Source organism: Trichoplusia ni, chromosome 7, assembly GCF_003590095.1.
Source record: "Trichoplusia ni isolate ovarian cell line Hi5 chromosome 7, tn1, whole genome shotgun sequence".
NCBI classification, from domain to species: Eukaryota; Metazoa; Arthropoda; class Insecta; order Lepidoptera; family Noctuidae; genus Trichoplusia; species Trichoplusia ni.
Genome location: NC_039484.1, coordinates 12,842,979 through 12,858,240, shown reverse-complemented (window position 1 = coordinate 12,858,240; position 15,262 = coordinate 12,842,979). Strand labels below are relative to the sequence as shown.

At 37.0% G+C, this 15,262-nt stretch overlaps 1 protein-coding gene across 1 annotated transcript in view; it reads left to right on the top strand.

Moving 5' to 3' along the window:
* Nucleotides 1-13,896, top strand: part of LOC113495694 (sensory neuron membrane protein 2) — a 30,666-nt gene extending 16,770 nt beyond the window's left edge. Inside the window, exons 4-6 of the mRNA XM_026874570.1 lie at nucleotides 3,572-3,832; nucleotides 5,511-5,740; nucleotides 13,674-13,896. Of these exons, the coding sequence (XP_026730371.1) occupies nucleotides 3,572-3,832; nucleotides 5,511-5,740; nucleotides 13,674-13,881 (699 nt within the window). The 3' untranslated portion in view covers nucleotides 13,882-13,896. The remainder of the gene's footprint in view (nucleotides 1-3,571; nucleotides 3,833-5,510; nucleotides 5,741-13,673) is intronic.
* The last annotated feature ends 1,366 nt before the right edge of the window (nucleotides 13,897-15,262 follow it).

The following is a 15,262-nucleotide window of genomic DNA, read 5'->3' as shown; positions in this document are numbered from 1 at the left end:
TGTAATGCGAAAATCTAATCCTATTTTCGAATGTAGGGAAATTTAGTTCTTGTTTTGTTGGTACTGGTACGGTAGTTGTTATTCATGTCACCAGTGATGTAGGTTAGTAGTGTCCCTGTCTGCTGCACGCTTCGCCCCCCTCTCCCTCCCCCATTCACATTCTACGCAACCCTTCAAGAATTTAAACAAAGAACTCCTACGGCCCGATGTGCATCTGTTTTCTCGAAGCAGAACTGTCGCCTACTTGTTGCTATATCGTACTACTTACTAAACAAACACTTTTTAGTATCTGTGTACCATTTTTTGAATAATCAGGTTATCGCCCTAATTACGCATTTCTTTGATAAACAATTATCATATCTGTTATTTAGTCGATAATTCTCTTATTAAGATAACGATGCATGTGGTAGTTATTAGTTTGTTTGTACCTACATTTTTTTAAAGCATGGCTTATTAATACCGCTTGAATAATAGCGGTTGAAAGGCGCCGGTGTACGTATTTTCAGCTTCATTTTCTCAAGTGCAATAATATTAGCTTAAGACGCGGGTCCTTAGTACAACAATTTCTGATATACAGGAACTTCGATGTATCGACTGAAAGTTTGAAAAGCACTCAAATTTTTAATGAGCTAGTAAGAAGTTCGGATTATTAGACATGTTCGATCGATGTACACGCGTGGATTTGTGAGCTCGACGAGGGAGCGCCTCATAAAACTTGCAGCCCGTTAAGATTGACACTGCATGGATTGGATGACAGCTAAATAACATTTGTAACAACCTCCGTATACTGGTATTTTTATAGAACTCGTGTTCCGACGTACGATGGTCTCATAAATGTTTACTGCAGCTAAGAAATGTAATTTTGTTCTATAATAATGACTGTCACTGTAATATACTTCACGAATGAGGAAACCTTAGTTTCCTTCACTATTAGTCAATTTGAAAATAGTACGTATAATTTTTAAACAGGCACACTTGTACTTGCTTGCGTAACGAACTTGATTCCTACAATCCTACAGAACCACAAGACCAAAATTACAATGATTTCCAATCTAAACAGCAGGGCAATTGAACTTCGTAATAACCAATGAGCTAATTTATTCAAAAACAGTATTTAAAAAAGACAGGACGGAACTTTCTTCAGTTCAAAATCACGGCATATTGAAAGGCTTTAGGTTTCCGAAACGAAACTAAAAAAAAAGAATTATCTGGCCGTCTGTCCTATATTTTTTTTACAGACAAAGATATTATTTTTTTGTTGTAACTATTTTTTTGGCACTTTTTTTTTACTTCAGTCTATTTACACCATCAGTGCCTCTTGTCGACTAGCACTCAGCCTGTTCCGTTTATATTTTTACATGTCGAAACCGAACATCTAGGTACAATTTGCACTTTGACAAGGAGACAAAGATCTAAGAAAATCAAAGGCACTTCACTGTCTAGTTTTCCTCTGCCTTATTGTCTACATTTCATGTTCGAAGCTAACTCATAAAGGCATACCAAATATTCAGAAGCATTTTCAGAATTTCAATACGAGAGAAACTTCCACTAAATTGAGAAAGACGGACTTGCTTTGTGTAAATTAATATCTGAGGCACGAATACAACGGCCAAACTTCTATACCTATTTAGTAAAATATCGGACAATAGATTAATTTTGGGAACTATTTTAATGTGTGAAATAGTGGGAGATATAATTTTAATAATAGGAATATGTGTAGTAGTAGTGTATGTTTGTCCGAATTTTTTGAATACCACTCCCATTAAGGAATTTAATCCTAGTGTCACGGGGTTCACAAACATTCAAGTCACATGCTCAAAGATAAATAGACTGAGAGCGCACTCACAAGCATGTCACACGCGTTGATCGAACCCGCGACTCATCGCCCTCAGTGGGTTTGACGAGGTGACCTCAACGTCATCGCCAAAGTAGCGACCAGGTTGTTACGAACGTACTGTTAAATCTGGAATTTCCTTTTTACGACGATATTAACCAAGATTGGCCGCTAATTCTACCCCGCAATACCCAATAAGCGGATTGCCTTACTTTAATAAATGATTAGAGTTTAATCTATGAAATAGTCTTCCAAAGACTTCATATTTTAATTTCTTAGTCTAAGCCGTCCTTCTGGAGGACTTAATTATCAGTAGTGCAGCATTAATTACGAAGAAATCTCTGGCATCGCAGCATCGCAAGGAAATTAAAAAAAAATGCTCTATAAGAAGCTTTTGCGCTTAGAGTGCCTCCTTTATTTCAATAGCTTTTAGATATTAAAAATATTTTTTTATTTTTTATTTTAACAAAGAACGTCATCTGCTTTGTAAAATTTTTGCTATTTTAAAATATGTTACGTTTAAATAACGACTGCACTTTGCTGCAGGTTGCTATTAAAAAGATTCCTACAGCTGAGCGCAATAAGGGTCGTGGGAATGATGATTTTGTTACAGTCAATCAGTGCCGGCGAGTTCAATTAATACCAAAACGCACATTGACGCACAACGTGTGTTGCTATAGTTTACATCTATCATGATAGTTTTAATGTCTATCGGTTTTTCGAAAATATAAAACAAAATAAGACATGTTCCAAACTCTCCATGTTGAGTGTTCAGCGTAAAATCGAACGATTTGCAAAAAAAGCTGGTTATAAAATAACTTGTACCAATATAGAAACATTTTACAACAAAATTTACAGCAAAACTTTTATTTCTCCTCACCAAATTCATTATTTCAGATGAACACACGGTATGATGGAACCGCATTCATTTTGCTTCACGAATATTGAAATAATTTTAGCGTGTACAGAACCTACCCATCCTGTATAACAAGACACACACCGTTGTAGCGCAGTTCTATGCATCCACATTGCCATTCATAGTCAGCTTAAAATATTATTTACGTGAAATTATAAGGGTTCTGATGGAAAATTTGAACACAAAGGAGGCTTAAATGTACACGGTTAAAACGCTTTTCCGTCTAAATTATTTTGCAGGTACTATAACCTCATTAAGGTATTTCAATGGGGAATATTTCGTAATCGCGCAGTCCTTAGGTCTGTTGGGATCCTCGACTTGGTACTCATTACCGGGATGTGGTTTGTATACCACGTAGTTGATGTTTGAGGCCCTGTTTATGCCATTATCCATTTTTAGCCTGGTAGTGAGGCTATTATTGCATGTATGAAGGATTGCTCCGCATTGCCATGCACCGACAAAAAAACTCGGATGACGTAGCACGGCGGTTCCGTTTTGGTCAGTAAGAGTCTGACACTACCCGTTCTCTAACCCGAGCGGCTGTGTCAATGAGGATTTCACTGCCTTACCAGAAAAAGGCTATTATTGAAACGGCTTAGCTTTTTTACGATTGTCTTATCAGAGCACAAACTTTTTAAAACTTGGTTTATTTTATAAGCATTTTTCTGTTATGATATTATATCGCGCTCAAAGGGAAAAAATCGCTTAAACGTTAATTGCCGTCAACTTTGTAGGAGAAAGAATGACAAAAGTTTTACCTTCAGGCGGTATTAGGGTGTATTAAATACTTCTTGTCATAATAATGCAAGCTTTTGTTTCAGGCCATTATTCAAGTCGCTGAGAACATGGTCCCCAACTTAATGTTCCTGTTTAACCAGATGTTGGACGGTGTCTTCGGAGATTACAATTCTCCGATAGCCACGTTTAATGTGCGGGACCTGTTATTCGATGGGATCCCTCTGTGTAAGGACGCTGGAGCAACCGCCATGATAGCGTGCAGCATCATCAAACAAATTGGAGAAAGCTCCATGAATATTGAGGAACTGGAAGACGGCTCGCTTACCTTCGCAATCCTGGAATACGTAAGTGTTATTAACCTAAACGTCCAAGACAGGAACTAGATAATATAATCAGGTAGAGCTAGCAGATAAATTAAACATCATTTGTCAGGAAAAATCGCATTGAATATCTCGAACCCCTTATTAAGCATCAGCATACCGTTCAGATGTAAGCACTTGTTGCGCCCTACATCATGCGAGACCACTTAAAACCCTTGAGGCTGGAAGGAGTCTTCGCGGCCTGCAACGGCGACTAAGATGCGTATTGATCTCAATTCCTGGAAGCGACCGAGTGCTCTGCCACCCTGCCCCCCGCTGTTAAAGCCACGCCCCATTATCTGGAAGTACTATCATCAGAATGGATGGCCCTTGAGTTCTATCTACGATCTAACATCTAAGATACCAGAAATTACAGTACATGTATGACACATGCTTGTAACTGTTATTACTTACTTGCAAAAGTTATGACAAACAATACCGAACTTTACTAATATCCTATTAAAAAGTTCGGAGTGCATATCACTAACGGTGAAACCACCAAAAAACCTATCATCTTTGTATACTTATTTTTTACATAAATCAAGGACCAAGTTTTAATTCAATATAATTTTAATATTGTCAACGGGTTTTTTCGATCGAAATATCAAACGTTTAATTGAATCGGTTTTGAATAACTAGCAGGTACTTCAAGATCAATGCAATTTCTTTAAAATATTTCTAGAAATCCTCCATTGATTGCAGCTTCTATCCTCCAAGCACATTAGTAGACCAGGTGCTTATCCTGTATAGGATAATGGGATTGAAAATCTTTCAATCCAATTACGATATTGCAAAACGTGATTTTGCAAACTTCTATCTTGGAAATAGTTATTGGAAATGTGAGGTGGTATAGCCGCAAGTCGCAAGTCGGGACTGAAATGATGCTCCGAGCTCGGGATGAAACTTCAGAAGGCAGGGAAGCAAAGGATTTCGAATGGGGACTAGGAATTCTAACCGCCGTATATTCAATGTGATCTTAGAAATAGAGCATTTTAGTTTAGGGTTTAGAGTAGAATCTCTAGTTAAATTATTTTAGGAAAATTATTCTATCTGATTATTTTTTTTAAGTTTGTCTTTGGCATATTTTACTTCTTTAGTCAGACAAAGAAAGACAGAAAACGAACTACGTCGCGAAACATTACATTAATAGTGACCTCTGCATCGTGCAATTCAGTCACATAACCTACTGGTAGATTAAGATTAAACAGCCTATTTTTTAAAACTGAAAACCTCTCAACGTGATTGATAGTCAAAATTAACCAGATGTAGTTTCTATTTTATAAAAAAAAAAACATTAGTAGTTACGGATAGAGCTTTAAGAAACTGTACTCGAACACTGAGACATAATGAGTTAATATGTACACTATGATGTATGGCTATACAATACTATATACACACGAATTTTGACCTGAATTGTGTCGGTCAACGACTGACCGCTTTTGAAAAGATAATATTGGCTGATATTTCTGAAAGGATCAAATAGCTCCAACAGAAAAAGATTGGCGAAATCATCTTTTCTTATCATTACTGAGAGTGGATTATCAAGGAAGCTATATACCGCACTCAATTCTATACAATACAATTATTTCTGAATAATAAAACAATTTTGCAATTTTACCCATAAAATTATGAGATCTTTATCTAACACGAACTATTTTTACAGAAAGATCGTTACCCCAGTCTGCTTTACGAAGTTAACAGAGGCTTGTCTGAGCCAACACTCCTGGGTGACATTATCCGGTACAACGAGTCCAGTTACTTCAACTACTGGACTCCATACAGCGACACGGAACCAGGAGTCTGCAACATGATCAATGGAACCGATTCGGGAATATTCAGACCGTTTGTGGACAGAACAAAAAGTATATATGCAATCAACACGGACATTTGTCGGTAAGTATTGATTTTACCTAGTAACATACTTCGACAGCTGTAGGGCATGCAGCCTTTGTACTGTGTGTACATTAAGACAGATGCGTAGTTACCAGGATCATACGTAGCGGATACGATTGCATAAGGCGGTCTTAAAAACGATGCCCGCAGTAAGGAACTTAGTCCTTGTGACGCAGGACAATCAGTTAAATAACATTAAAAAGACACCCAGTGTCAGGACACGCATTCGAGGATTACACAAATGCTTGTCCTACGCGAGGATCGAACTTGCGACACGTCGCTGTTAGATGGTTTTAAGTGGTGATCTGAACGAGACAGCTATCCGCGCAGAAATGAGAGTAAAAATCCATTAGAGCCTAAGCGCTCGGATCAACACTAAGTACTTAGATATAAAAATGTAGTTGTTTGTATAACACCAACCCCTTGCTTATCAACAAGCTAAGGCGACCTTTGAAAACCTTTCCCAGACATGTTTGTGTATAAATCGAGTCTATTTACGTATAACAGCGACCCTCACAAAATCAAAGCGACATTGTCTGAAAACATTAAAGTCTGGCGCTCGCTAAGAAACATTATGACTTCATTCAGAAATAATGAGCACAATTTTTCTATAGCCCAATGATAGACAAGGTTAACCATCAATTATGTTATTATTTTGTCAAATACCAAGAAAACCCTATAAAACGATCTCTTATGATGATAACAGCAATTTTCTTGTTAGTGAATAAGTATAAGATTGGTATATTACGTTGAAAATATGTATTCGGTATTGAATTATATTCTTGGATACCTGAATAAGTGGTCTAATGATATCTCCTATAATGAGGTATTCTAACGTTGCCTTTATGAAAATTGAGAGCAAGAGCTTACATGAATAAAGGCAAATATTTTGTACAGAATACACAAATTATCCTAAATAACCTTAATACTATACTGAGGGAAAATAGGTTTGTTTTTGAGTGGAACCAATAGACTTTGAGCTGAACTGCACTCAAACTTCCTAAAGCTTCAGCTTTGAGCAAAGTTCACACCCTGTATACTCTCCAGATTGGTACATATTGAAAAGTAAAGATGAACCTTGCATCCATCGTACAGAGTGCCTACAAACTATAGCAGATTCGGAATATGTTTGTGGAATTTATATTTAATCCGTTACCATGGTTGTGTGCGTTGCGTTCCGCGAATATCTGATGGGCGGGGCTTGCTGCGTTTCATGGTAATACATCACGCACACACATACACCATCGCAACAAATACATGTACATCGCTGAAATGATTTTATCCTTCTCACTCCTATGCTACGCCTATATGTTAACTCATAGTTCGTCAGGTCGTCCTATCACTGATAATTAATATCCGGTCTATGATCTCAACCAACATCGTCCCCACCCCCTACCCCTACCTCCGCGGACGGTGCATAGCAACTCTGAGATGCGATTATCTGGACTCTATAATTTTCCACCGCAGTTAAGTCCATCACGCTATTTCTGAATAATTATGTTTACTATTTAGAAACGAACGAAAACTACGAGAAACGGTACACGGCAGTAATAACAATGTCTGTCGTAATATTATTCGACTGTGAAATTCCCAAAATATCAAAATCCATACAGTCCTCCAAGTCGCCAAATGAAAGATGTATCCTGGGGTGACATCATCAAATACAACTCTTTTTAAATCTGTTACCTTTAAACGCTCACGATTTTAGACTCCTAAACCGAAATTTCAATATTTTTTGCCTACAGTTTGACATTTTCCAATTTTCCCGTTTCTAACTGGACCGACGTGCAAATGTTTGCGATGCTGTTTCCTATCCCGGATGTCACACGTTCAGTACTCCGGTATACCGGTATTAAAGTTAGATGGCAGTTACCACCAACCACTCTGATGTCGTCAACAAAGTTTTACTAAACGAAGCTGTCGCAACCACCGCGCGCTGACACTTCTCATTTGTTTCTATTTTAAAAGGTCCTGTTTTTATACCAAGAATAAAACGGCGGTGATAAATTTTAATTCGTTATGCAAAAACTGTTATTTGTTCCATAAAAACAAATTGAAGTTTCGCATTGTTCGTGTTCTTTGCTTGTACCATAGTACCAGCCTATTTGCAATTCATAAAACGAGCGTTGAGTCAAAGTTTAGATTTTTCCTAGCGTGTTAAGTGCTCAGGTAAACAGTGAAAAAGATTTTAGTAAACTGTGCGGCGTGGAGGGGCGCAGATACTCAACGCTAATTACCGTTTGTGCACAGGTCTCGACTCTGGTGTGCAGCTTAAAACTTCGCGTTTGGACTTAAATGATGTTTTGCTGAGCACTTTCCACACCTTGAAACTCAAGCGTACATGCTCGTAGCCGTCAACCCTCTCAAGTTCTATACATCAACGTACACAGCATAGTTATTGTAATTTTATGACTGAATTATGATAATTTATAGGAATGCGAACGCATTCTTTGCGATGTCAATGTCGCAAGCTAAATAACTCTGCTTGACATTGTACCAGAATTGCAATCGTTTAACACGACATGCAGGTTGAAGACTGAGTATAATATTCGATGCGCGTATTGCAACAAACACTGGTCTCTAAGTGGGAACGTTTAAAGGGTGGCCGGCTCCCGACGGAACTTGCAATTGCGGATACAATGCCAGCAACGTTCGAGACGTTAACAAGATAAATTCATTCAATATCATGATGAATCATGCAACAAATTGATCCGTTCGGAAAGTTACGATGGATAACGGTCACAAGTCGAATACACAATGTGTCTTACAAAAGCATGGATGTTTATATTGTTCATTTATAAATAGTCTGGTCTCATCCGATCTGATATGATCGTCATTTGGAACTGTTACTAACCTAGATCTAGACGTCAAAGATATTTTCATAATAACATGTGTTGTTACCTGACACGACCTCTAAGGACATGTGTGGGAGTTTTCTACACAATATCCTCCATGTTATCATAATATACTTAGTTTACCATCTTGTTAGCTGTAAGCTAGCCTAATGGAAAATTCTTAGTTTATGATGGAGTCTCATGTTTCAGACTATTGTCACCTACACACATTATGTGGGTGTAATGGTGTTTACACGTTAGCTTAGAACTTTGTAAAACACAAAGGAGGTGCGCTATGTCCTTTTCCCATTGTTTAGAGAATAGAAAGAGTGCTTTTGTTACAATAATGGATTTTCAGTAAATGCACCGGCACCGCTCTATCCCTTGTCAGACGCCTTCACTAATGAATAAAGGAAAAAAGTTAGCCTTGCTAAAGAAAAGTGTCTTACAAAATGCTCCGTGTCAAAACTGATCTTACACATTCCAACTGTGTAGGTGTATCACATAAGGTCACCCTCTTGCACACAGCACAGGTCATATAAATTAAAAGAGATGCTAGTCGGCACAATAACGGCGAGTCTTTAGAAAACTCAAATCTGAATGAGGTTCGAAACGAGTCTGGAGTCTGTAGGGCACGCGTGTACAATCTGCACGAATTGGGGTTACCGGGTTCCCTAATTTAGCCCGCCCCAGCTGCTGCCACCACTCTCCACTTGTCACTGCCCTACTTAAGTTAAAAGGCTGAGGAATTAAGTCCAATATCTCTAGATAAAACTCCAGATAAAAATATAATAAGTTTCCTCGAAGTTGGTTATTACATCTCAAGACTAACTTTATCTGATTGAGAGTTAATCCGAGGCTCTCGGTAGATATTCCCATCCAGCGGACCACTATCATCTCCACCTAGTTTTGCATCTTGAAGCGATAACGAACTCGCCAATCATGGAGGTTTAATTTTAAATTAAGTTTCTAGAGTTTACAGGAAGAGCAACTTCCGCAGACAGTTTACATAAAAAACTTTAGACCTGAAAATCTCACAAGTGTGGTATTAGATTATAATGTGATATTTGACGTGAATTTGCATACGAAAAAAATTGCCTAAGAAAACACTCGTGAAGCAGACCCTTTGTAGCGTGCAATTACGTTTAGAGATAATTTTGACTAGTTATATGTTATGGTATACAACTCTTAAAGCGTATTGATGAATTGAACGGTTTCTTCGACATGTGGCAAGCAGAGTTATCACCTTGCTCGCCGAGTTACGGTGAAATAAAAGTGTCGTTAAATCACACTGTAGAACGACAGGAATATACAGGATGACTTGTTCGTTTTATTCGGATCTAGAACAAATAAAACTAACTTTAACTAACTCACTATTTAAATGCATTATGTATATTAAGTATGTTTTTAAATTAAAGATTTTAAAACATCTACGAGCACATGTACCTTCTAGCGAATTCAAATCTTACTAGCCTGAACAAAGGCGAAATACCGTTGTTACGGAATTCCTATAGTCTTAATTTGCAGACTTTCAGTAACAGGAAAACATACTTAGAATCGGTTCTAATTAGCGTTGCAAAGTTCGTTAATTGCAAGTTGCATTAAAAATCGCAAAAATAGTCCAGTGCTCAAGGCTTGCTTTTGTAAGTATAAATCAATACGCCCCGCCTTTCATATGTATATTTGATCTCTTTGAGAAAAACTCTTTCGATACTAAAGCATATATATCTTGCTGATGTATAAGGGTTCCGTAACCAAAGGATAACAACCCTGTTTCTAGGGCTCAGTTTTCTGTCCGACTGTCTTACCAGACTATTTCTTACCAAGCGCGAATACTTATTAGACAGTGCTTTACACAGATGACTAGCTGACCCGGCCCCCCAATTTTTTTGGGAATAAAAAAGGCGGTATGAAGAAAAGATGTTGTCCGATTCTCAGACCTTAGAATTTCATAACAAAATCTCATAAGAATCGGTAGAGCCGTTTCGTAGTTCAATTTTGTACAACTTGACACGAGGATTTTATATAATAGCGATAGAGATGTATTTCTATTTTCATAACGGCAACGGTTTGTACGGGTGTGACCATTATATTTCTAAAACTGTTTTTCTTTTGCATATTTGTCCGGAACCCTCAATTTTCGATTCGTACTTGAGCAGTTTTTGTATGTTTTTCTTAGATATCTCTCACAGGATTGAGATTAATTAGTTGTTTATAAGCATAAATACCGTGGTTGTTTGAAGCCCGCATGTTTGGCGAGGTCTGAAGAGAAACGTATTAAAGCGAGGAGTCAATGCGTCGTGTTTGTGTTACCCTCCGCTTGTGTGGCTAAACTGAAACGAATTTTGCATCTGCAATACAAATATTATTAGCCTCTAATTGAAAATCTACTGTTTGCTTCAAGTTTGGACGCTCCGACATATGTTTAACGTAGTATTGTTTCATAAAATAAATTTGAACCACATCTTTTGACGTATTATAAATTCTATATCGGGATTTGTGTTCCATATCAGTACAATAATTAAAGTAGGATAGGATTCTTACTAAAATATAATAAATAACATGTTTTCCTGTTATCCCGTTTAGGTGAAATTAATAAGGAACGCGATTTTATTTTACCTAAGGGTCGCATAAAACAAATTTCCAATACTCCGATAGTCAAAATACTTTATTATTTACATGGCCTCGTTTTTAAAGTACGCCCTGTCCCACCCCATCACTTGTTAAAAGATTCCTTAAACTTCTTCCAATATTCCGACCTACCTCACGTCACCTTTAATTCATTAGGTATTGTATTATTTACCAGATCACCTATCCAGTAAATACCATCATTTTGTTCACTAGTAGGTATACCAAAATAAACTTTAAAAATATCTTCAGAGCATTTTAGCAACAGCAAGCAGCGTCGGCCTATTTAATTCTAGCTTATTTCCTCTTAGCGACCATGTCTTATTATAGCCAGAGGGGTGGGGTAACATCGATACTCGTGTACTGAGCAAAAATAAAATTATTTTCGTAACATCTTCGATTTTTCTGTAAATCCTCTCTAAGTCTAATTGACTATCGCTTTTATTGGAATATACCTATATGTTGTATTCCTCTTCAATAAATATCCATTTGTTTTAGAATAAATATGATCCTGATTAAATCATGCCATTTTCGAAAAGCTTTATGAAATTTTCGCCTACTATTTGCTTCATGCATTCGCCCGTATGTGCGCACTTATTTAAAGTTATTGGCACTTGTTTGATGTCTAGCTGCCCGACGCACCCTTATTTAAACATGTATTGATTTTTAACTGACCGTGTTTATTGGACATCAGATTTCAATGTGATTCACACACACACACCTCCATTATGCAAGCTTTGAGAGTAGGTAGATGTTGTATTAATAGGGTATGAAAAAAAAAAACAGTTTACAACAAATGTTGGATACGTATTTCTTTATCTCGTAAATAAATAATGAAGGGATACAGTGAAATTAAATCTCTTGTGACGTCACTTACCAGTACGCCACTAGCAAGTAATGTTACTTTACCCCACTACCATATATTTCATCATCTTAAGTGCATATAATCTTCATTAGTTTTTAATGACGTGATAAAATGAACGCATTCAATATTTTGTGGAAATTTGTTTGACGGAGTAAGCAGATTTCTAGTATAAGATTTATTCAAATACCTTATTGTAGAAGAAATATTTGTTTTAAAAGGGGACGTGGCGTTGACCTCTCAGTCATTAGGTACCGCGGTATTGTGAAGTGTAATAAATTACGCAGAAAAACGTCGGCACGAAGCCTATCAAAGATAAACAAATTAAAGAGAAGGAAACTTTTAACGAGTTGATATTTATTTTCGAATCGAAAAGATTTAATGAGTAAACAGCGTGCGCGACGAAATTTTGTTCCACGTTTTACAGTTTTCTTTTTTTTAAGAACTGGAAATAACTTGTCCCGACACTGTTGTTATGTGAAGTCTATAATTTCCCATTTTACCTTCATTTTTGACCATCTGATTGAATTTATAGACAAATATATTTTTCGAGATTTCCCGGCTAGTTTCGGACACATTGGAATTCAGTATCGAAATTGTGTCATTTTTGAAATCCTTTCGTACTTGTAGGTTTGACAATGTTTTAGGCAAGGCTTAGGCTTTTTAATTGGAAGCAGCAAAAGAATCTGTCCAATATCACATGCAGTTTTAACAAATACTTTTTTCATTACAAAGCACATCAATTAAGCGGTCAAGTTTTATCATGTAAAAACTAGTGTCTGCTATACGCAAAATAATAATGCCATACATCCAATGTCCAGCTATTCAAATTACTTACAAAAATATCGGCTCCTCAAAATTTTATCAACTTATTATTTTCCGTTTAATATTTAGAACGTATCTAATTCTTCGATTTTCACAATGAATAATCGAAACCGGAGCTATTCTGAGCTGCAGGTAGCAAACTCCTCTGCGCCAGATAGTTAAGCTTAATTGGTTCATGAAACGGTGGCGGCCTCGGTTAAAGATAGTTCCAGTTTGGTTTCTCATCCATCTAAACAATTGAAATATGGATTAGGAACACCGGAGAGTCAGTTGTTCGAAGTCTGGAAATATCCAGGTGCATCGAAACTAATTGGCGAAGCTTTCTAATTCTCAGACGATATCAGTCGGTCATTTCAGACATTAGTTTGATTGCCATATGAAGGTTTTATACATCCTGTCTGTGCATCATTATAGCCTTTTTAGTGATAAAGATATATTTTAACGAGATTATACTTAACTTAGTGGCGCTTGAAATGGCTACTGGTGTTTGTCCAAGTTTTAGTGATTGAGAACATGCTTGCAAGAATTGTAACTGGGTGACGTTTGAGTATATCTAGTACAGATAATAGATTTTTTATGATATAATTGCTGGAAATTCGATTCTGAAATGTTACTCTAGAACCATACCATGATCAAGTAGCGATTCAATGAACATCATTGGCTGTCGATCGAGAAAAGTTCCAACTCTTCGTGCCTTCGTGCCACTGCACGAAGAAGCGCTAGTGTCAATTCCTAGACTACCAACTATATTTTGACGCCTAAACTCATGACATCTCAATTCCAGATCAGTGGAGCTCCGTTACCAATACGATACGGAGTACGAGGGCATCCCCACAGTGAGGTACTCCGCCAACGAGTGGCTCTTCGACAACGATGAGGGCTGCTTCTGCTTGAACGTTACAAAGGGACACACCAGAGAAGATGGCTGCTTGCTGAAAGGAGCTATGGAACTGTTTACGTGTGTCGGTAAGTACCTACCTCTTTTCTTTTAGAAGACGTAACTTTCGTGGGTACTAAAGACAATTTAGAGGACTTGACTGACACTACCCCCTTGTAGTGAGTTCGAAACCAACCTAGGATAAATGTTTGTGTGATGAGCATGTCTGTGTCTGGGTGTATTTTATCTATGTTATGTGTATTTAGAAAGTCATCAGTTAGTGTATCAGTTTCCTAGTTCTTATATTTTAAAATAAGCTTTGCTTTGATTGGGACGAGATAAAACTTGTGGAGTATAATTGTAACTACTCATAATGATGATGTTTGAAAACAAAAGCAAGTCTTTCTCTTGTTTAATTATTGTCCTCCACAGCTGGTTATAGTTTAATGAATAGTTTACGCTGAGGACGTTAGTAATAGAATAAGAAACCTCGCATGTTTCACTAAGGCAGGACGTATGTCCGAAGCACGGGGGATTTTTTTTTTTTGAATTCATGTGTCTATCAAAAAGTGATCAAATCCTTAAAATGGCAAAGTAAAACTTCACGGGGTAACTGTCATTTTTCCAGGGTGTTTTAAACAAAGACACCAAGTTTGTACTTCGAACATACTATAAGAAGACGAATTTCTACAGACATAACTGATGTTACCCCTAAATTGTATGTGTAAATGTAATGTAATATATCAACAAGTATAATTACGGTACTTGTTGAAATGCCATACCTATACAAAATCGAGGTGCTCATAACACCGCCTCCACTCGTCTGCAGAAGCCGGGTTGTTAACGACCAAGTATTTCAACAATATAACGTCAAGTCTTCCTGTTGAGGGCCTTAGCCAATTAGTCTGAAATATCAGCCATGTTCCTAGCTCGGAAGAAAGAAACTTTACATTATACTCAGGATAATTTGCATCCACTTACATTATTCTTCAGTGTATGGTTGCCTCTTGCCATCATTCTAGGAAGTTTGATTTTCGCGAACAAGAAATTGTGAAGCCTTTTTCTTAGTGTTTTGTGTGGCATTATTTTCTACTACTAGGTTTTAGTACTAAAATAAATTTGTTGGAAATTATCCTATTAAATCCTATGTAGATAACCTATTCTGCGGAATAGATGACTTATTTTATAATTTAGCTTCGTTGTGAAACGTTGCGAATTAATACTTACGGAATAAGTAGAGAACTTAATGTTCTTGTCTATTTCAGGCAATTAGCACTTGATATCGAAGAAACCTACCGAATAATATTAAATAATCCTTCATTACATTGTTAATCAGGTTTTACAACCACTAGTTTCAACGAAGCTATCAAGTGCATTTATTAAAACATCTGATCAGGAAAAATATATGCTTTGCGCTGTATAATTGAGTCTATATTACAATTTGCGGCCTTGATAATCTATTCTGTCCCACATATCTACAATATAACCCACATAAA